Genomic DNA, 24,821 nt, shown 5'->3' with positions numbered 1-24,821 from the left:
ACAAATGTGAGCTTGGGTGTGATATGTTATTCTGCAGTTGTAGATGAATTTTGTATGTATTATTAATTATGCATTATGTATGATTCATTAGAACATGCTGTTGGATACTGCACATAATATGTCTTTTTTTAGGTGTTGAATGTTCATGCTAAACAGATAACCTCGCACAAAAGTGATGAGTGCTGATACACAAAATAAATTACAAACTCATAATAAACAAATGAAAGTGCGACTCGTTTACAGTATTGCACAGATTAGATTCATGTCAGTTTTGCAGTGGAAGTAGTTGCTCCTGGTCCAGCAGGGGTGAGCGAGGTCATTCCGCGGGGCAGATTAGGGCATGACAGGGCATGGCAGTACGATCAGCAGCATCAGCAGTCCCAGTAGGTGACACAGAGGACTGGGGCTCAGTGCCAGCCCCCAATTCCTCCACCACCCTGTGGACACACAGACACACATCAGTCCCAGTAGGTGACACAGAGGACTGGGGCTCAGTGCCAGCCCCCATGACCTCCCTGTGGACACACAGACACACATCTGTATCTGTACCATGTGGTGGAAAGGAACTAAGTACATTTACTTACCGGTAATGTACTTAGGATCTAAATATTGTACTTTTACTCCACTACATTAATTTTAAAACTTTAGTTACTAGTTACTTTGTAGATTTTGATTATTATTACAAAACATACATTAACCACTTCAGCCCTATATACATTCCATTTGAAAATAGCCGATCTACAAGCACACAATACATCGCATTAAAAAAATATTATTACATTTGAAAACTTGAAATGGGACATTCTGCATAATGAGTACTTTTACTTTTGGTACTTTAAGTACATTTCGATGCCAATATTTTGTACTTTTTAAATTATGGGTTTTTACTTGTAACGGAGTTGAATCTACATTGCAGTATTGATACTTTTACGTTTTAAGTAAATCATACAGTAAAGTTAAGCAATGTTTATCTTTGGTTACATTTCAAATGACCACCATTTGACTGCGTATACAGCTGAAGGAGAATAGATAGAAGATATTGGCAATTTACAGTTTATTAAGATCCTGCAAAGATTTACCTCTGATGTCCACTGGCTTGTCTTCCCATGGTGTCAGAACCATAGCAAGAGCTGTTCGCTGAACGCTTGAAAGGGCATCTTGTTGCTCAATCGTCACTACGGCAGCCTGTTCATAGGAGAACATGCCAATCTGTGTCTGGTCAAACACCACCTTGGAAGTAGAGAGTACATTGTGATGAAGTCAACAGACACAGGAGAATATCATGGGAAGTCACGTGTTGAATAGACAAAGGCAACCTATAGAACAAGGCATTTTGTTTTATATGGCTCAGAGGTTGTCTAAAATCACAGGACATTATAATGTTTACTAGTTCACTTGAGTATTAATTAATAATAATGACCCAAGAAGACTTACTTTAAACTTTTCGGGAGGTATCATTGAGATAGCCAGAGGTGTGAGGCCTTCAATCTGCTCCTTCACCAAAGCAGACATGGACATATCTGGAAGACCAGCTACACAGAATAGAAATGTTTCATAACTGGTTCTACTGAAGCTTATAATTAAGTTCACTCTCAGTGATTAATATTAATATATCATAATATAATGTTTCATAGGTTAGATACTAAGGGCAACAACAAATATGTTTTAATTTGGTTATTCACAAAGATAAAAAGAAAATAGCATTTGATTTGATTAATTTACATTGAATAGATCAAAATTACAAAATTACAACATTACAACGAGGAATTGCCTCTGTGAACAAAATGTCAGTCTCACTGGGATTTTCCAACAGTGTAGTGAAGAAGTTGTATAGTACATATGTACCGTACGCACGCACGCACGCACGCACGCACGCACGCACGCACGCACGCACGCACGCACGCACGCACGCACACACGCACACACACACACACACACACACACACACACACACACACACAGTATAGAGAACGAGAGAGAAAGAGTAAAAGTGAATATAATACCTGCTAGTGATCCAATCTCAATGAATACATCAGTCCCCCATGAACTTGGGTGTCCAAATGCAAGGCTGTGGGTCAGAAGCCCAACCAGGACCTCTAGCTGTTCCTCTGAACAGGTCATCTTCAGCTTTCCCAGCCACAACACTGCCTTGCTATAACCACCAGGGGGAGACAAAGTAAAGCCACATAAATTAGGCCTCATTGTTTCCACCAGGCCAAAGGCATGGGGAGAGAGTATGTTTTGCACTCCGTCCATGTGTGTGAGTGTGTGTGTGTGTCCATCCGTCCGTCCGTCCGTCCAGCCGTCCGTCTGTTACCAGCTAATCTCTGGCACCGCTAACCCGGTCGACGCCAAATTTTGCACACCCACGGCCTGTTATAGCGCCACCAGGAGGCCGACTTTTTAAAAACTCATTTTTTTATATTACTCCTCCAGATTCTGTCCAAAAATCCCGCAAATCTATAGTCATGTGTTCAAGCCGGATCAGTCCGATATTTCATATTCCATCCTAGCTTTCAAAGTTCAAAGTTTCAGTATTGGCCTGTTTTGAACCATGAAAGCGTGGAATCTTTCACAGAATTTCCTACTAGGAAGGAGTATATCCCACCCTTTTCACATTGGCCTGTTATAGCGCCACCAATAGGTGGAATAAAATGCCTCAAATCATCCAATTGCCGTCCAAGGCATAAGAAGAAATGGCACCCTTTTCACATTGGCCTATTATAGCGCCACCAGGAGGCCACAGCCTGACCTGCCCTGGTGGAGATCTGTGCCCTGAGTGGCACTTTATCTAGTTTAGACTGCAGTCACATTCAGTCAAATCTGATTCAAATCTGATTTATTTCTCAAATCTGATCTTTTGCCCCGACCATTCACACTGCCGTTTTTAAGTGACCAGATCTGATCTGCGTGTTCAGACTGGCAGCCAAATCCAGCCTGAATCAGATCTGTGCCACATCCAGATTGGAATCTGATTTGTTTAAATAAGTATAAATGGAGACAGGTTACATACAAGTTACATGGAATCTGATTTAGATCAGGTTGTTGCATTCAGACTGAGACAGATCGCGTCAAATCAGATTTGAATCAGATTTGAAACCACCTCTGAATGTGGCTCAAGTCACATTGGAAAAAATCAGATTCCATATGACTTGTATGTGACCTCACTGACCTGTCTGCATTTAGACTTATTTAAACAAATCAGATTTCAATCTTGATGTGGCACAGATCTGATTCAGGTTAGATTTGGCTGCCAGTGTAAATGGGGCCTTAGTTGGGGGTGTCTTCTCTCTAACCCCAGTTCAGAGTGATGCTCACCTGAACTCCACAGCATTGAAAAGGCGCATTTCTGTGGGTTTAGCACCACAGACAATGTGTCCCATTGCCGCCAGTGTGCTTGAAACGAGTCTGCTGGGCGTCAGCTTGGTTGAGTTAAGCAAGGCGGAGAACAGTACACTCAGCTGGCATGACAGAAAGATGCAGAAAAAGAGTAATTTGATTGGATACAGCACTGTAAGGTTTACATATACAAATACAACATACAAAAAGGAGGTGGTGTCTTCAATAATTGATATGTTCTGAATGTATGTCATTGCTGTGTAGTGTAGTATACTGTATATCACTTATGCCTGTGGAGGAAAACGTGTCAATACTATATGATAGAGTTTTTTTTTATTATAGTGTCCTGCGCCACAAGATGCCCAGCCCGTACGGGCTTACAAGACACTCACAAAATTGACAGGGGCGTTACTAGCGCTACGCAGACAACGCAACTGCGTTGGGGCCCAGAGGCATTTGGGGCACACGGCCGCCCACCCGTGCCGTCTGTAAAATAAAATTATAAATACATACAGGATACAGAGATGCAATGACAGTTGAGTTGAACATAGTTTGGCGGAGCCTGGTGGTGGCTGCTGCTAGCACACACCATCATAGGCACACACGTGCCCCGCCTCCCAACAGCTCTGGTGGAGTGTAGGGCTGTAGGCTAATAACTGAAGGATCAATGTCATAAGTGTCTGTGGCGAGTGTGCAGTGGGCTCTCTCTCGAGTCCCGACAGCTAGGTACGTTCAGAAATCACAACTACTACTGTACAGTGCCCCGTTGTTTATAAACCAAAATGGGTGGGTTGCTGTTGGGGGGCACTTGCTGACCAGCCTGCGTCGGGGCCCACTGACATGTAGTTACGTCGCTTACACCAAGATACACTACAAACAGAATACAGATACATATAGTTCTCCAGCGCAATTGCCATGCCTAATATGTGTGGGCACTCAGATGGCACAGTGCCTGCCCACCAGCATGGAGGTTGTGGGTTCGAATCCACCGTGGTGCATCTGGCTTTGTCGAGCATCTATAAGAACACATGTGGCCTGTGGGGATGGAAGCCAGGTGGGGAGGGTAATAATTGTCACGGCACGTACTGGGGCGGCACCTGTCAGGAGGGAGTGTTGGGCAGGAGGAGTAGGACTAGGACTGAGGCTCTCTGTCCTCCCGGGGGGGGCTCCTCACTGGCGGATAAGTCAGTAAGGTACAACAGCAGTGTCAACACACAGAATGTGTGGGGAGACATATAACCTTGGGAGAAAAATAATAATGTAAAATACTGCGGCAGTGACTCAGGAGGCAAATCGGCCACTTGGCAATCGGAAGGTTCAGAGTTTGATCCCGGGCTCCCAGGTTACTGTGTTACTGTTAAAGTGTTCCTGAGCAAGACACTGACCAGTGGTCCGGATGAACATATTGGTGCCTTAATTCCTTGCACAGTTTCATCTGCCATCGGTGTGTGAATGTAATGCAAATTGTAAAGAGCTTCGGATAAAAGCGATAAAATCATTTGCCAAGTGGGAACTGGGAAGAAGCATGAATGAATGGCCATGAAACCATCTATAGAGGGCATGCGCATGCATAAAGTGAGTGGCAAAGTGAGTTTAACGTTGTTTAATGCAATCAGATAGGACTTTTCTATTTGCATGGGCTGTAAAGGCCAGAAAGTAGTTTTTTGGTATGATGGTGATGTCACACGCATACCCTCCAGCAACAGCCGCTGCTGTTGTGAAACAGCCGAGTTTTCCTCTGGCATCCATGTACCACCAGGTGGAAATATTCCCAGCTCCCATTTGGCATGTACTGTATATGGGCATTGGGCTGTGACCAAAGATGCTACCTGTCTGTTACTCCAGGTGCTGACCACACCCATAGCAGCGATGCTTCCAGTCTCAGTCAGACGAAGAGTTGCCAATTCTTCTATTGGCAGCTGGACAGCTAGTTGACCCAACTGAGAGATCACTGTGGGGGAGAAGGATGATACAGAGCCATACAACTGCACGCACGCACGCACGCACACGAGCACACGCGCGCGCACGTACACGCGCACACGCACACACGCGCACACACACACACACACACACACACACACACACACACACACACACACACACACACACACACACACACACACACACACACACACACACACACACACACACACACACAGTGACACACATTTATATTGCATCAAGGTATTGACAAGTTCAAACTGGTATTGCAGTGGGTAAAGTTTGACTGTATATATATATATATACTATATAGTTCACCAAAATGTTTTGTTCAAATGATTTGTTCACCAGTTCATTCAGTGCTTGGCTGTGGCTCTGCCTGCACTGCGTAGTAGTCACTCACTGAACTGAAACACACCGACTGAAAGAGCAACACGTTCAGCCAGCTGCCTGCTCAGAGAATGGGCTCTAAACTCCTGCAATTATTCACGATGTGCCTCACATTTCAGCGTTGTTAACAAGTATATTTGGTTAATGAATGGCCAAGATACACGTTTACTGAGAGGACCCCCATCTGACAAGCATGTCAGTGGTCGGACACAGTGGTTTAATTATTACATACAATAGTTTAACTTTAATTATTAAAGATCAGATTAATTATAAACTCAGTTTTCTATTAATAGTAATTGCAAGTTTTACTTCCTACACAAACATGCTGTTTAGTATTAGTGCAGGCAGGTCTCTGGGATCAGATTACGCTCGCTGAAGTAAATACAATAGTGATTCATTCACACGGAAAACTGAACACAGTACTGAGGACCACAATGGAAACAATTCCCTAGGACTTTTTGTGTTGTGCTTTTAGCCCAAGGGTTTTACTGTACCTCTGTGCTGTTTACATGTTTGACTAATAAAGTATTCAATCAATCAATCAATCAATCAATCAATCAATCAATTAAAGGGAGAGACTTCTCCCTTCTGGCTCCAAAACTATGGAATGCACTTCCCATTACAATCAGAACTGCAACCTCACTCCCAATCTTCCGTCGTAGTCTGAAAACCCACCTTTTCAGACTCCATCATGGCCCGTAGCACTTACCCTAGCCCCTTAGATAGCACTGTATGTAGACTTAGATAGCATTTTATAGTATATATGTGTATGTATAGTTTATATGTATAGTTTCATTATATAGATATATACTGCATGTTTCATGTTAACTACTTTTTATGTATGTGATGTATTGCCATGCTTTTTGTTCTTGCTTATTGTAAATCGCTCTGGATTAAGAGCGTCTGCTAAATGCCTAAATTGTAAATTGTGTGTGTCCGGGCCTTATTGCTTTAGAATCTTACCGCTTTGGCTTTTCTGAGAAGCTCAGTGTGTTCGTATGGTTCAAGGAAGGGGTCTAAACCCATCAGCTCCAAACAGTTGGCGAAGGCCGATTTGGTCATGGCTGTCAGGCTGCCAATAGTCCATGCAGCAGGATTTGTTGTATGCAGAATCTCACAGCTGGGAATACTACTAGAAGCTGACCAAAGACAAACAATGAGCTATGTTACTGCAGACAAGAGTACAAATGGAATCAAAAGGACCTGAGTTAAATTAACACAAAGTATTGTACTGTGCATTGTATGTGGTGTGATTATACTGTATGTCGTTTTACTTTTACTAACTAGCTGGTTTAATTAGATCTATTAAGTGACAATCTTGTTAATTAAAAAACTATTGTGTCATGGCATGTGTTGCATTATCCACTATGGTTATTGCATATTGGAGAGTGATGTTTGCACTCTTACAGAGAAATAAGTAAAAGAACGAGACTTACGCAGACGACCCGTTCTGAGGAAACCAAAGAATAACTGAAGAACAAACTGCTGCTTGTCAAACAACTCTTTCCTCTCATCCAGGCTTCTGCCCTTCTGACAGTAAACTCCTACTTTGCCATCTTCCCACTGATGCTGGCTCAGGAATAGCCTCTCTATACGCCCTGGGGTCATCAAAACCTATGTATGCATGTGCGCACAACACGTGCGCACGCACACACGCACGCACGCACGCACGCACGCACGCACGCACGCACGCACGCACGCACGCACGCACGCACGCACGCACGCACGCACGCAGACACACACACACACACACACACACACACACACACACACACACACACACACACACACACACACACACACACACACACACACACACACACACACACACACACACACACACACACACACACACACACACACACACACACACACAGAGTTCAGAGTTAGGAGGACAACAGGAACCTCAACATCTGATCCTGACACCTACTGGAGATTTGATACCCAACGGATTTATTTACAGCTTGCCCTGTCCTGTCCTGGCATCAAGTAACAATCCCAACACTCCCTTGTGAAGTGCCGTACATGAAGTTAATTCAAGATAACAGCCTGTGTAACTGTCCTCAATCTCAGAGGCAAATTATGCTCTGATTAGAAGACTATAGCTTCTGTGAGGGGATCACTGCACTGTACTCACAACTGCTGGATAAGATGAGGTGAGCGGAAAACAACACCAAAGAGAAAATATGTTGTTTTACCCTGATGAAGGTCTGCTGATCAAAATTCACGATACTTGCATGGGGAAATCTCTCTCTCTTTCAGAGCATGAAGCAAGTGTTGTTTCCTCAAAGTAAACACTAGTAACACCAAAAGCATTGTGTCAAATGTCCCTTTCCCATTAATCTTGTACTGTAAATTGCTACATTCCTTTATAGCTAGGAGAGATGCTTCTGGGCACTCTCCGGTTGAGAATAGTCTCTCTCTTAAACTCTTTGTTTGTGTAGCTCAGAAGGGAAGCCATCCAAACCAGCAGCTTTACTGGTAGCCATATAACCAAGTCAAACTTACTTAAGGTGGCCTTACACTAGCCGATTTTTTTCAATCTGAAATCTGATAGCACCACACACTACAGGATAATCGGAGCGGGGCAGAGCAAATATCAAACATTCTTGATGTTGATCGGGCCGATCCCGATCGCGCTTTGAGCGGTCGGGCACCCCCCGAGCGTCAAAAATGCCCGATTATCGGCTAGTGTAAGGCCACCTTTACTGTACTTATATAGTTATAGCAAAGGATACAATAATTTTAAATGGCAACATTTAAAATGAAGAAAGATAGCAAATGAGTGTTATCTTTTGAAACAAAGCTGAACGAATAGATGAAAAAAAAGTTCAGCCGTAAACTCACTGTGGGAATTTCTTGCAGTCTGTCTTTTGGTAAGAAGAATAGAAATCTGTCCACCTGATTGAGAGTAATTGGTGTCCAGTTCTGTACGGGTCTGTGAAAGCAGAAACAATTTATCAAGGGCAGCCATAGTGTGTATAGCATGTGTTTGCATTCTATTTGCGAGGACAAAGGCCCATTTCCACTGCATGATACCGGCTGAACTCGACTACTCACTTTTGGTACCACATACTTCATTTTCATCATTATAATGTGCAACCATCTGTGTAGGAGAGTGCTAAATAACAGTCGCAACTTGTCTGGAAATAATATGCCGGTGGATTCGAATCCCTACTCTCTGTGGTGGACGGCAGGTACTTTACCCCTGGCCTGCATCCCCAAACACACACAATGACAACATTTTGGGTGAGAAATAGGCCATGTAGTTGCTCAGTAGTGACTAATTTCACATTTACATTGGCTAGTTTAAAAGGATCCCTGGCTAATACGACTTATATTCCTTAAAACATTATATTTGCCCTGTATAACTATATTTTATTTATTAGAAATAGTCCGTTTTTGACTCAATAGGGAAAAGTCCTGTCGCAAGTTGATGTGTGGTCCAGGCCGGTCTACCCTATAACGTTAGCGGGTTTCCGTAATCACGCATGGCGGTAGGGATGGTCACAACTGACACACACACACACTCACACACACACACACACACACACACACACACACACACACACACACACACACACACACACACACACACACACACACACACACACACACACACACACACACACACACACACACACACACACACACACACACACACACACACACACACACACACACCTGCACGAGAAAGAAATGTTAACAAAAAGCTTTTATGTATACTGTAATACATTTACACAGAATAAGTAATTCAGGAGATCCTTTATGATGACGTTGATTGGCTCAGTTGGCCATACTGTAAATCAATGAAAATATAACAAGCTTTCGGACAGCTGATTAAGCTTTTGCAGAGAACTTGTACAGTCTACTCATACAGCTTTTCAATTCAAGTAGTTATCTTTTTAATGGGACAGCCAGGGCTGTGTATTCCATTTATCCAGATGATTTGTGCCAGGCGAATTTGGTGTCACGTTACACAGCTTGCATTTGACCTTGTTTTCATTAAATATTAGTAATGCTGTGTATCATCCTCTGACATAAAAGTGTGTCTGTGACACGTTCCAGTGGTCCAAGTAGACAACATTGTTATTCCTCCCCACACACATTTATCTGTGTTGTATCCTAATCATTTGTCCATTACTGCAAAACAGCTGTTGATTGTGACTCGTTCCTGCTTTCTATATAAAGACGCTAGCCCCATTTGGAATCTCTCCCTCCGCTATACAGTATAGCGGAGGGAGAGATTCAGAAATTCTAATATTCGTGCACATCCTTACTCGATGGAGGTGATACCAAAAATCAAATAAAAAGGCTTGTAGAGTTGAGTTAAATTGAGCCAATACCATGTAGTGGAAATGCAGCATATTATGTGACAGTCACAATACCCAAATGTGCCAGTCTCCTGTAAGATGCGTGCCACCAGGTCTCTCTTGTTGCTGTTATAGCAGAGCCCTCTGAGATACTCCACACTGTCAACAAAGAAGCTCCTCTCCACCATGTTAAACACCTCATCCGCCACATATGTCACCATAATACCCAATGAACGGAACTCTTCCTCTGTGAATGCCCCAGTGTGCATGCCCTGGGGAAAGAGTCAAACGTTTCCTTTTAACTTTATGATTCAATCACGAGTGTAACAAAGGGGGACAAAAACACAACATGATGCTCAACTGACCAATATCGACAACATCTTGTCCACCAGTAATTCCCGTTTGGTTCTAGGAAGCAACAGAAAGTGACGTGGTTCCTCCTGGATAATCATGTTTCTAAGAGTATCCATCATGTCTGCTGGGAACGTTTTGATGGTGGTCACCCTGCAGGCAACCATACAAAAATAACAACAAAAACATGACAATCAATAATACACTGCTTTTCAACGATTTTCTAAAAAATACTTTTTATTATGGACTGTATACTATGTGTAGTATAATGACTAATGACAATTACTAGACTTACGGAAGGGTCAATGCCATCTCAGCTCCTAGTTCCCCAAGCAGTTCAGAGAAGAACGCAAATTGCCATATCTCTTCGACCACACATTTTTTCTGCACGAGGAACAAAAATCACGTATTTTCTAGCTGTAAATAAAATCTTCTATAACCTTGGCATGAAATTGACTATAATCTAACATGGTACCTTGTTACCTTACCAGTGAGGTATGGAGAGGCCCAGGCTGGTCTCTCAAGAAGGTCAAGATGCTTTTCACCGAAGAGGCTGAAGAATGAAGCTTGAAGAGTCTCTTTATGACTTTGCAGCTCACACCCTGGCCTACTGTCCCTAGAGTCCTATACGCACCAAAGGAGCAACCATTGTGATGCATGTGCAAGTAGATACAAACGTATATGTGCACGTATACATCACTAGAACACTAAAAAGGATAACTGTAATCAAGGAAGACTCACAAAAGCAGAGTGACAGCTAGGGCTGACTGACTTCAAATAAATATCACGATTATTTCAAACGGTTGCCTCGATTACGATGATGAAACAATTATATATAAAAAATAAAAAAAATAGCAGATTTACAAGCTCACCACACCGGACATGTTGTGAGCTTGTAGATCAGCCATTTTACGATTTGTGTACGCCACGTCGCCACCATTGTACAACAAAGTATAGAATTAAGTGGTTAATCAGACGAATCAATTTAGTTGATTATAAAACATCTATTACAGTTTTCTCGTGTCAATTCGCTGATATATAAGAAAAGAAAAAGTACAGTATATTTCCAAATAGTGGCCCTTACTCAAATAACTGCCCACTACCTAATAACAGCCTGGGGTCTGAACTGTCTGATACAATTTTGTATAATAGCCCCCGTCCGTATAACGCCCGGGCCGTTATTTGCAAACTTAGTCAGCCTCATTTACATTTTGTTGAATGACGGTGTGCCGAAAATAGATCTACAAGCTCCAAGTGTCGCGTCTGCAGCGTGTTGCGAGCTTGTAGCGTGCCACTCACTGTGAATCCAAGCAGAGGTCTCACAAGTATAGCATACCACTACACCAAAGTCCTCTGCGCATCCCAAAAATAAGTTGTAATTTAACTTGCGCCATACTCAGTCAATTCACAACTGATTGTTATAATTAAAAAAATACGGGTATTTCCTTCCTTATCTTTGGTTATTCAGTTATGGTTCTAAATATCGTTATTGAATTGCCCAGCCCTGGTGATAGCTATTCTGATATGAGACAATATTTCTCTCACACACACGCACGCACACACGCACGCACGCACGCACGCACGCACGCACGCACGCACGCACGCACGCACGCACGCACGCACGCACGCACGCACGCACGCACACACACACACACACACACACACACACACACACACACACACACACTTACATTAAGTCTTCTTTATGAAGGTTTGGATTAGAATGTAACACTTCTTTGAATATTGCCATAGCCTAAGAAAGAAAGCATGCAGGACATAATCATTAGTACATTTGATATGGGAGTACAGTATATATTTCTATGTTATTTGTGATTTATCATGTAATCTACATATTGGTAGAGAGAGTGGACCAGTGCTACTTTCATGTCCAGTGTCATGGAATACTTTACACGCATTGACAAGAAAGCCAATTATTTCTGTCAGCGGTTGCACAACCAAAGCCTTTATTCCAGTAACTAAATAATTCAGCAGCTGCCAGCTAATCTAGACAGTGTCATACGTGCCTTCACATGACAACAGAACAGAGATGGTGTGTGTGCGCGTGCACTCTTAAATTGACTGCCACGATTGTATCGAGGTGCCTGATTCAAGGGGCAAAAGTTACCCCGGAACTCACGGATAAGCAATCCTATTGCGGGAGGATCGCAGATTTTTTTAACCAAGACCGGAATCGGCCGTAAATAATGCTCATTAAAGTCAATAAGGGGGAACCTTTTTACTGACGGACCAACCACTTCCTGTTTATCTCCTAGACACGGAGATGCTGATAGACAGTAGTAACATTGCTTTATTTAAAACATAACATTTCACTGAATGGGGTGTGAGTATTGGGTAGGCATACCTGTTGTGTATTCCATGAACGTGTGTATGTATAGGAACCATTGGTAAGTAGTAGTTTGGTCCTAGGCAGTACGCTGAGCAGAGGCGTGTGGGGGAGGAGAGGCTCTACAGCATCGAGCCAGTTGACCACCAAGGGCGAACCCTGGACCACATGGACAGCACCATGACAGAGGTTTAATTAACAGTGAAGGGTTTCATTCAATATCTGTTGGCTAAAACAAATGTTAGTGGATACTCACAATCATAAAAAGTAAGATTCCAGATATGAAAATTGATAAGAAAAGATTACAAAAAACTATTAACAGATGTTGTGTGATGTTTCTATTTGTTTTGTAAGAGTAGGAGTCCGCTTTTTTAAATAATGGATACATCATTTTGTAACAAAGCTATCAAATAACTAGTGGACTCCAAGTATAACATTAACATAGGATTTGGGCCTCAATATAATTATTTGTCATTTTATAATTCAGTGTGCGCGTGCTGTGTGTGAGTGTGTGCATTTGCACTGCACATGTACCCATAGTTTGGTGGCAATAGCATTGGCTTGCGGATGGCTGAGGCCCGGCTTGTAGAGGGCTATGGCAGGCAAAGATGACAGCAGGATGTCAGCTGGCAGAGACCACAAAGATTCTACCCTCACCCCGCTAATGAGGGAGCCCAGTGTCTGCAGCCCACCTACTGCAGCCTGTTGGACAGGACACAGTGCTGAATGAATGAAGACAGTGTCTACATGAAACACACCTTTTTATGTTTAATAAAAGGTACTTACAATGTTATTTGCAGGCAGCTTGTTCACAATTATTTGAGCCTGGAAGGTAAAGAAGGCATTAAGTAATAAACTGGATTGCTAAATCGTAATGGTAAAACATATTGGTTAACCACATTCTATTCTAATGACTATTCTAGTAACTCCATGTGGCATATGGCAAGAAAGAAGACAACAGCTGCCAGGCTGAGGTAAAAGTAAAAAAAAAAAAAAAAAAAGAGTGCCAGCTTCAGATCATAGCTAAGGCATCTTACAGGCCTTATCTTTATTCACCTCAGGATCAGTGTCTCTTAAAGACTGCCTGTCAGCTGTTGTTCCACACTATAACTTCCACCTGCTGCCAGAAAACCCAACCATGTATGACAAATACGGGCTTGTGCAGTGAACTGGATTGACTAATCGCAAACTTAGTGAGACTAGACATACTTCAATGTCCTTTAGTAGTATAAATTACACTTCATAGACACTAAATCCTGAGTGTTAGTTATGTGTCCATTTTTACACTCAAATAGTTAAACCAGGATGTTGCTGTGTACCTCTTGTGCGTCTTACAGATGGTAATATAGGGCTTATTAATAGCATTAGGTGAGGTCAGTGCATGCCTACTCCGCAAATGTACATCACGGGTGGTGGGATTGTACCCATGAATTAAAGCAAAATGAAATATCATGACTGAAATGTATTTGTTAATATTGTTCTAAACCTATATTCCTACTAAGAACTCACAGATTGAGGCTTTAACATTTGCCTTTAGGAAATATCTGAGAACATTGGGGTTTCATAAGATGCTTCTGAACATGTATTCTATTACTACTTTGTTAAACACGTCATCATCTATTCCATTGCTACCTTGAGAACCTCAAATACTCTTGCATCTTAAAATAACTAATAACCAAACATAGCCAATCTCAATCAGTCGTACTCGTAACATGTGTACTCTACCTGTGCCGGACTGAAAGACACAGAGGCCAGGGCAGGGAGGGTAGGGACCAGCTGTGATTGGCTGAGACCCTGTAGGAAGTTCACCCCTAGTGGGGGCAAGAAGTGAGCCATATCAGCCAGCTGGGAAGTGGAGAGTGAGGACGGGTTCTCAAACTCTTCCTCGAACAAACTAGAGATCTGGATTAAGGGAGCATATTATATACACAGCTGTAATGTGTGCACATGGACCATGGATATATTTAATGAAAGTGGCAGATAACACTATAGGTTGTACATACCATGCGACTGGGCAGGTTGAAGCCATGCCGAGCACACTCTAAGATGTTGTCCTGGATGACAGAGAAGGCTTCCGTGTTTTTGTATGGTAGCAGCTCCTCTGGCTCTGCCAAGCATGTCAGATTACTCAGCCTATAAGGGCACAGACACTAGATCAACAACAGAGATATGCCTGCAACTACTGCTGCTGTTTTCTTTCCTTTTTTGCGTGAACATCTAATAAAAAGCTTACAAAGACAGCAGTCAGATGTGTGTTCATATCTACTGACCTGGTGAAATCCTCAGCGGTCAGGTTTCTGTAGGTGCCAATAATGCTCTGAGCTACAAATTGCTGCTGAAGGGAACTCAAGGTGTTCCTCTGCAACACATCTAGACCTTCCAACAACTGAGCCAGACAAATACAGTACACAGTCAATCCTGGATGTTAATTCAGCTACTTTTAACCTGGCGTCCCTACTTTGGCCATGTCATTAAAGATGATTTTCAAAACATTTCTAAAACATGAGTTAAACGTTTTAATGGTCTTATGGAGCTATACTGTTTTGGGGTTTATGCTCATTGCTTACAGTTTTAAGAACGTGTTTAGTGTTTCAGGAATTGTGTTTAAAGGTAGTGTACTGTAAGTGATATTTTTTGGTTAAAACAAAACTTTTGTTAAAAAGTTAAAGCACTATTTTTTCATAGTAATATTGCTATAGAGTGTTTGTTCAGTAACAGGGATCTCTCCAGCTCCTCAATGAACAGAAAATACATTTTCAGGTGGGTTGCAAATTTTCAGCCTATCAGGAGAAACTTAAAGTACCCATTTATCAGCTAGTGTTCCAGTTCCAATTTTGTCTGCTCATTTCTTTGTGTCATCACTTCCAATTTATATTATATATTAGAAGAACGAAAAAACATTGCATGGATGCACCTGGGACGTATCCTCAGCAGCGTTGGAACTAACGCCCTTACATTAAGTTACTTTACATAACGAAACTACTTTTTGCTGTAACTTGTGTAACTCTTTACATTTTCCCATTCAGTAACGCCATTATAGTTACTGTGTTTTCAATGGGTGAGTTAGTAGTTACCCACGTTGCGTAATGTAATCCAAAAGAACCGTGCATGGGCAGGGCATCAGTATTATATCGATATCATTAGACTGGATATTGTCTGTGATTTTGGATATTGTACTATTGGCATAAGTGTTAAGAGTAGAGCTTAAAACACACCACAACTGGACCAGTGACATATGTTTTCCTTGAAAAACATATGTCTGGAAAATAAAACCTTTATTTTTTTTATAAAGTAAAGTAACTAGTAACTAGTTACTTTCATAATTTAGTAACTAGTAAAGTAATTAGTTACATGTTCAGACTAGTAACTTATAACTATAACTAATTACATTTTAAAAGTAACTTGAACAACACTGATCCTCAGTGATGTATCCCAAGGTCATCGGGGTTTCGGGTCTCGCAACATCATACCCCTCACTCAGGTGACCCAGCCGGGGTGATCAAGTTCCGACTTACGCCCCAGTAGCTACCCACGATCAGTCCCATTAGGGAAAGACAGTGCCACACAGTCCGCCGCTCCCGAACTACTCTGCCGGGACTGGGAGGTCTGGCGCGTGGAAGGACTAGGCTCTGTGGGTTGACTCCTGTCCGGGCCCCTCCTACATCTCACCAGGTCCACTCCTGCTCTCACCAGGTGCACCCAGGACCTGTGCGTTGCACCAGACTCCCAGCACCAGATACTTCATTCAGGAGTGGCAGATTTTTGAGCCGCAATAGTTCCGCAGGCTCCACCGGGGCCAACGGTGGTGCTGCATATTAAAATATCATTGCAATAAAGAGCTGGAGAGACATGGAGAGACTTAAACACTTATTTTAACCAAAGAAAATCACTTAACCTACCTTTAAGTAAATGAGGAAAAACACCAAATGCTATAACAATGTTAAAGGAGAATTTCAGACTAGAAGGCTTTCTTACCTTTATTTGTAGTTGTTACGTCCCCACCAAAGAGATCCAGGTGTTATTTTGTGCAAAAGCGCATTATTGGCTATTTCCCCTACCATAAGCCCTCAATGAATTGAATTGAATTGAATTGAATTGAATTGAATTGAATTGAATTGAATTGAATTGAATTGAATTGAATTGAATTGAATTGGGTTTTAGTGCTAATTTGCTTATTTCCATCGCTCAAAAATCATTTTTTAATATATATCCTATCTTCATAATGTAAATAGTATCCCAAGCCGCACACTTTACTACTTATTTCGATGGAAATAAGCGAATTAGCACTAAAACCCAACCCCCATTGAGGGCTTATGGTAGGGGAAATAGCCAATAATACGCTTTTGCACAAAATAACACCTGGACCTCTTTGGTGGGGACGTAACAACTACAAATAAAGGTAAGAAAGCCTTCTAGTCTGAAATTCTCCTTTAACTATACTATTTCAACATGGGCTTAACAGGTTTACTGGTTTAATTTCACTAGAGAAAAAAAAGAACAAATAAATAAAAGCACCAGAGATGGAAAAAACTAAAAATCATATTTTATGAACATTCCTATAGTCTTCCAAAAACCTGCTCTAATATTCACATATCAAGCATTTGTGAAAGGTCGGCCACTATTTTTATCCCAGGGACATTTTTTATTCATGAGTCTTATCTTTACTTATTGAACATTATCTACACGGCCAAACATAACATACAGTGGTGATGAAAGAGAAAGAGGAGGCCGGCTATGCTGTTGACCAGTGTGACAAGTAGCTTAGCTGTGCCCTGAGGCTAATCGGACAGACAGAGTTCTGGCTGCTCGGGTTTCCTAGCCAGGTGTCAGAGCTCAGAAGGCTGTTACCTGAGCAGGTGAGAGGTGTTGGAAGCTGTGGAAGGGCAGGTATGCGATCAGGTTACCAGTGTCACTGATGAGAGAGGGACCTGCTATGGTCATGTTAAGGGGGCCCATCACCTGGCCGTACCACCTCCCGAATGCCTGCCGCTGCTCCAGGGACATCTGCGGCAGGCTGCTGTTAATGGCCTCCTGCCTAAAATAACAAAACAGAAGATACACTCAGATGCGTTTCTCCATTTGTACTATCTCAGAGTTAAAGTAACATTCAGAATTTTACAGGGATTTCTTTTTAAGATTTCCTTTTGGGAGTTTTATGCCTTTATTGATAGCTAACTGGAAACAGGGAGAGATATGGGGAGTGACACGCAGCGAAGGCCGTCGGGATCGGTACTTGAACCCGCAACACGCTGTTGGAGCCTAGCGGTCCGGGTATTTTACAAATTATGGAATAACCGAAAGAACATGGGTCAAACGTGAGATGACTATAGGATGGCGATGCTCCCAGACATCATTTTAGAGATGTCTGAAAAAATCAAGCTGAACTTTTGTCCTGTACCTCAGATACTGAAATTAATTGAAATGCTTCGCCTACATGTGGTGAATCTGCAACAAATTCCTGAACACAGGATCTTCTAGATTTAAATCCGGTCATCTGGTTAGTTTCCTTCACTCTGTATCTATAATGCATGTGCCAAACACCTTGGGACACAATGACTCATTACCAGTAAAAGCCTCACACCTGACCGTGTTCAGTTGCCTGCATATACAGTAGAGTAAAGTGAGCTTCTTATAGAGCGTCGCAGTCCCGCCTCCTACCCTGGACCAGGAAATGAATCCCAATGCATTTTTCCCATAGACATTTCAAAAAGTATTTATTTAAAGACGGTTACGCCGCGGACAAAGCCAACTCGAGTTGTGACAACTCATGACAACACAAACAATATTTTGGACCAAACAAATAATTAGAAAGAAGAAAAAAACGGCAGGTTACAACACTTTTTTTGTTGTTTTTCTTCTTCTTATTTGTTTGGTCCAAAATATTGTTTGTGTTGTCATGAGTTGTCACGACTCGTGTTGGCTTTGTCCGCGGCGTAACCGTCTTTAAATAAATACTTTAAGAAATGTCTATGGGAAAAATGCATTGGGTTTCATTTCCTGGTCCAGGGTAGGAGGCGGGACTGCGACGCTCTATAGTGCACAATTACAATCATAATTCATTCTTTTGACAGCTAAAAAGTTAGATAACTGGCCCATAAGATAAATGTCACTCACACATTGACGTTGGTCTGTATTCGAGGCAAAGATTTGATGTCAGCAGGACTGGCTCTGGAAAGCAGAGGAGCCAGCTCTATGAAGAGACTGCTGTCTTTGGTCAGGTGGCTGCGGAACAGCACTGAGATCATGGTGGACAAATACTCACTGGTCAGCTGGGAAACAGAGAGACAGACAAATACTCACTGGTCAGCTGGGAGACAGACAACATGTTGTCAATCAGTCGAGATATACTGTAGTCTCTCAGCGACCCCGGTTTATTTCCATTATTTGCACATGGGATTGACACACACACACACACACACACACACACACACACACACACACACACACACACACACACACACACACACACACACACACACACACACACACACACACACACACACACACACACACACACACACACACACACACACACACGACTATGGGTTACAAATCACACTTGGGTCACTGGCAGTAGTGACGGGGAAGGGGTTCAATTTCCAACCCCTGATTGGCCAGCCCATCTATGATCTCAGCCCTCATTTTTGTTTTATTTTATTTTTTAAACTTTTATTTAGACTAATTAGACACAATAAGTAAATGTAATTGTGGTTTTTACCACTTTATTTAAACATGATTTATAATCCATTAATGGCAACAGAAGCAGTGTGGAAGGGATAGAGACACTATAGACGAATATACACACTATAGAGACACACTATAGAGCGTCACAGTCCCGCCCCCTTTCATGACGACGCCAGGCCCAGGAAATGAATCCCAATGCATTTTTCCCATAGACATTTCAAAAAGTAAATTTATTTAAAGACCTTTTAAGCGTCGTACGAAGCCAACTCGAGTCGTGACAAATCATGACAACAAACACAATATTTTGGACCAAACAAATAATTACAAAGAAGAAAAACAACAAAAAACATTACATTTTTTTCCTTTTTTGTTGTTTTGCATTGTACAGTGTTCTCCCTCCTCATCTATTCTGTTAGCTACATTAACTGTGTTACCTTTAGAGTAGCCTTGTTCCTCCTATAGTACAGTAGGATCTGTCTGACCGTAGTGTGTTACCTTTAGAGTAGCCTTTTTCCTCCTATAGTACAGTATAGGATCTGTCTGACCGTAGTGTGTTACCTTTAGAGTAGCCTTGTTCCTCCTATAGTACAGTAGGATCTGTCTGACCGTAGTGTGTTACCTTTAGAGTAGTCTTGTTCCTCCTATAGTACAGTATAGGATCTGTCTGACCGTAGTGTGTTACCTTTAGAGTAGCCTTGTTCCTCCTATAGTACAGTAGGATCTGTCTGACCGTAGTGTGTTACCTTTAGAGTAGCCTTGTTCCTCCTATAGTACAGTAGGATCTGTCTGACCGTAGTGTGTTACCTTTAGAGTAGTCTTGTTCCTCCTATAGTACAGTAGGATCTGTCTGACCGTAGTGTGTTACCTTTAGAGTAGTCTTGTTCCTCCTATAGTACAGTAGGATCTGTCTGACCGTAGTGTGTTACCTTTAGAGTAGCCTTGTTCCTCCTATAGTACAGTAGGATCTGTCTGACCGTAGTGTGTTACCTTTAGAGTAGCCTTGTTCCTCCTATAGTACAGTAGGATCTGTCTGACCGTAGTGTGTTACCTTTAGAGTAGTCTTGTTCCTCCTATAGTACAGTATAGGATCTGTCTGACCATAGTGTGTTACCTTTAGAGTAGCCTTGTTCCTCCTATAGTACAGTAGGATCTGTCTGACCGTAGTGTGTTACCTTTAGAGTAGTCTTGTTCCTCCTATAGTACAGTAGGATCTGTCTGACCGTAGTGTGTTACCTTTAGAGTAGCCTTGTTCCTCCTATAGTACAGTAGGATCTGTCTGACCGTAGTGTGTTACCTTTAGAGTAGCCTTGTTCCTCCTATAGTACAGTATAGGATCTGTCTGACCGTAGTGTGTTACCTTTAGAGTAGCCTTGTTCCTCCTATAGTACAGTAGGATCTGTCTGACCGTAGTGAGGTCAATGGAACTGAGCACTGGTCTTAGGCTATGCAGCGGGATACGGAAATACTCCTGAAGGAAGTGAACAGACGTAAAATTAAAGGTAAAATACACAGAAACAACAATGTAGGTAGTATCTCAGCAGATGGGTTAATATAAGGGTGTGGAGTTACCTTGATAAGGAAGAAACCATCATTGGTCACATTCAGTGTGACCAATGATGGTTTGATGGTTGATGGCAGTCTTCCTGTCTGCATTAAGCTGGTTACCACTTTCTATTTAGAGGATATGCACCCACGTCCCACGCACACGCACGCACGCACACACACACACACACACACACACACACACACACACACACACACACACACACACACACACACACACACACACACACACACACACACACACACACACACAATTATAAAAAGGATCAAGGGATCAAGATATATTATAGGCGTTGATTTTGACATGCCCTTTTAAACTGTCAAATCAAAGATCAGACAGTATTTGCCAAATTACACTTCGCCAAATTACACTCATTGATTGCGATCACTACGGTCGCAATCAATGACATGAGTGAAAGTAGGCCTATATGCTATCTGTAGATATGAGGGCAATTGCACGATGATAGCCCTATCTAGTCCCATGGTTAAGTTAATTTAGTCAAAATTTTAAATTCACTGATTGCTTTCTAGAGAATTGGGCTAAACCTATCTTTGGATAAAATATGTGTGAAAATCTTTCCAGGATCTATTACACTTCATTGGCCAAGTTGACTCCTTTATACACATTAATTAATTAATTAATTAATCAAAAACATTAACATTAATTAATCAAAAGCATAAACGATAATTGGACCACATCATTTTCCATGTTTGAGCTAAGCACGTTTTAAGCGTGCCCATCCAAATACCTACCCCAAAGCACTGCAACAGGATCCTCTTGTTGTCAAAGTTTGTCTCTCGCTTAAGATAGCGAACCAAAGACTCCAGCACGCCATATCTAATGTTCTCTGTGACATGCAGCGAGGTCATCTGACTTTCCTCCAGAGCCACCATGAGAACTACAGCAAGGTTGACTGCCTGCTCCATCACTGTGGCTGTGTGCTGCGTGAGCAGCGGCTGCACCCTTGGCCTCAGGGCGTCCAGCCAGCAGCGCAGCACCACCTGCAGAGCCATAGTCTTACTGAAACCTGGCCGACACACTGAGGCGAAATCCACAGTGCAGGTCCATTTGAATCGCTTCACCAGCTCTCTGACCAGGCAAGACTGAGAATTTGGTGCGGTGGTGCTGTTGGTAGTGCTGAAGTTGGCATAAGTGGTACACATTGTGCCCACCCACGCCCCGGCAGGCTCCTGGGTAAGCAGAGAAAGGATATGGGCATCGGGGCAGATAGAGGAGACAAAGTTGGGCCGGTCATAATCCCAGCAGAGAGCCAGCAGCGTGGGATCTGGAATGGCTACTCCCCAGCTGGAGTACTGGCACTGTTCTGTTGGCCGGAAGCCCATAAAGTTTCCCCCTCCTCCCCCGACACTAGTTCCCCCTCCTCCTCCGACACTAGTTCCCCCTCCTCCTCCGACACCAGTTCCCCCTCCTCCTCCGACACCAGTTCCCCCTCCTCCTCCGACACTAGTTCCCCCTCCTCCTCCGACACCAGTTCCCCCTCCTCCTCCGACACCAGATCCTCCTCCGACACCAGTTCCCCCTCCTCCTCCCACACCGGTTCCCCCTCCTCCTCCCACACCGGTTCCCCCTCCTCCTCCGACACCGGTTCCCCCTCCTCCTCCCACACCGGTTCCCCCTCCTCCTCCGACACCAGTTTCCCCTCCTCCGACACCAGTTCCTCCAGGATAGGAGTAGTTGGAGCAATGTTGCACTAGCCAAGTGTTATCTAGATTGGCTAGTAGGTTCTGGAAAACTGTAACATTAAAGCAGACCTTTGAGGTGAAATTCAGTGGGTCAAGCTCGGCACAGAGTGCCAGATCAGTCATGTCCACAATGACGGGCCGGGTCCACTCTGAGTACTTGCACACCTGAGGGAAAGACAATACAACATAAAGAATCCAAATCCAAATGTATATTTGGGTTTATTTAACCCAAATCAACATTAACCATTGTATAATACAGAGAATATATAGAATTTGTAGAATGGTTTTAAAAAGGACCTAAAACATGTACTGTACCTGCGGTAGTGTCTCTATGGTCTCTTTGTCTGTGCAGACAGAATTAACCCATTGGTTGGGCAGCTGCTTGGTCAGCTTCTTAAACAAGGGCTCATTGCAGCAGACATTCTTCTGGAAGGCAAGCTGGTCATGCTGCCAGCACAGACCCACTACAGACGGATCCACCACGTCTTCCAGCCACGTCTTGTAGTTACACCAGTCTTCAATGTCAAACAACACAGGGGGCTCTGTGGGTGGGACGCTGAAGGAGCTAGCGCAGTGTTCTTCTAGCCAGCCATTTTCTTCATTACGCACCAACTTGCTTAGTAAGATTGTGTCACCGCAGACCTCAGCAACAAAATTGGGGTCATGGCGGATGCACAGGGACAGTATGTCAAGGCCGATATGCGTCACATCATGCCACTGTGAGTAGCGACAGGACTCCGACACGAGCATATCATTGGTCATCTCTGGTGGTCGCGGTACCTCAGAGCAGTTAGGCATTAGCCAATGGTTCTGAGGGTTGGTGAACAGCATAGTGAAGAAGCCCACATGATCACAGACGAGCCTCTTTAGCCGGTCACCATCCTTTTTCCAGCAGAAGGTCACCAATGAGGAGTCCACCTGCACTGAGGGCTGTGCCATCCAGCTCTCATAGGTGCAGAAATCACTCACCATGACCCCGGTGTCTGCAGAGGAGTTGGAGCAGTATTCCCACAGCCAGTAATTCTTTGGGTCCACTAGTAGCTTCTTCATCAGTTCAGCATTGTTACACACCCGCCTACCAAACTCGTTGCGGTCGTTATCGCCACAGAGTGTCACCAAGCCAGCATCCACTAAACTGCTAGCCAACCAGTTGTCATAGTTACAAAGGAGCAGGTTGAGGTTGAGGGCTGCCCTGGCCACCCGAGGCGCAGGCAGGGGGAGGGCAGCATTGGGGAGAGGCTCTCCGACACCACAGTCGGATGACCTGCTAAGGACGGGAGACACCAACGCTTGAATAGCACGGCAGCCGTTGCTCCACACCTGCTGGACTTGTGCACCGCTGAGGGGGCTCAGAGCCTTGCACAAGGTGTACACAGATGTGGAGGGTCTCACTCGTTGTGAACTGGCACCAATGACGTCAGCACATAGAGTGTCATTGAAAACGGACAGATTGTGACGATCACACCTGAACAGGATATCTGTGTTGTCATCGCTGCTGTCATAGATGCCTCCCATTGAGCGGAATCCATTCTGTGGGCTCGGGCACTCTGACCCTGGGTAACTGCACATAGGCTGGGCCAGGAAGATGTCCAGTATCGATTCACCAAAGGCCCAAGTCACATTTTGCTTAATTCCCCTAGGCAAAACAACAATTGAATGGAAAAGATGATGTAGTCAAAGTATCCTTAGAAATAACACACCATAAGTGCATAGAGATTTAGTTATTCTTAAATATCTTTGATGGCATGTAAAATAATATCTGAGCTGAATTGAATGTGACTTCTTACCACATAAGTAGCTGCTTCAGATCTCCTATAGAATAAACAAAGAAACAACCACAGATTCAGACAAAACATTGCAAAAGAAAATGCAAAAAAGTATTTCACAAACATTAACATTTTGAATACGCCATCGATTTACCTTGGTAGCAGTGTTCACTTTGATCAAGTGAAGGAAGTTTAATCCCAAACTGTAGTCCTATTTTCAAGTAATCCACTGGGCTTTGGAGCAATGTCAACATGAATTGTGAAAACGATGTCACTGTCATGTCAACAAAGCTGTTCAGAACAGCCAACACATTTTCAGAGAGAGGGAGTTGTGACAATGCTGTCACAAACATTTCTTCAAACCCTCTTAAATTCACCACCGTAGATTCCTGCAGGTAGGATCTCAGGAAGCCGTTTTCTTCTGCA

At 43.1% G+C, this 24,821-nt stretch overlaps 1 protein-coding gene across 1 annotated transcript; it reads right to left on the bottom strand.

The window, feature by feature from the left end:
- Positions 1-29: 29 nt before the first annotated feature.
- Positions 30-24,144, bottom strand: strc1 (stereocilin 1; the record flags this gene model as incomplete). The annotated part of the gene is made up of 24 exons (XM_079496222.1): positions 30-437; positions 1,080-1,230; positions 1,435-1,532; positions 2,004-2,152; positions 3,319-3,461; positions 5,169-5,324; positions 6,634-6,809; positions 7,107-7,284; positions 8,518-8,608; positions 10,059-10,255; positions 10,349-10,487; positions 10,630-10,718; positions 10,823-10,958; positions 12,026-12,087; positions 12,697-12,837; positions 13,213-13,380; positions 14,404-14,580; positions 14,682-14,811; positions 14,949-15,064; positions 17,527-17,713; positions 18,793-18,947; positions 21,679-22,116; positions 22,699-22,794; positions 22,945-24,144. 24 exons carry the CDS (start codon positions 24,142-24,144, stop codon positions 334-336), a joined length of 4,677 nt encoding a protein of 1,558 aa, XP_079352348.1. The 3' UTR covers positions 30-333.
- Positions 24,145-24,821: the final 677 nt, after the last annotated feature.

This window comes from Electrona antarctica, assembly GCF_951216825.1.
Source record: "Electrona antarctica genome assembly, chromosome: 3".
In the NCBI taxonomy this organism is placed as follows: domain Eukaryota; kingdom Metazoa; phylum Chordata; class Actinopteri; order Myctophiformes; family Myctophidae; genus Electrona; species Electrona antarctica.
The sequence above is the reverse complement of the archived record's forward strand: the minus strand, read 5'-3'. Positions and strand labels throughout refer to the sequence as shown.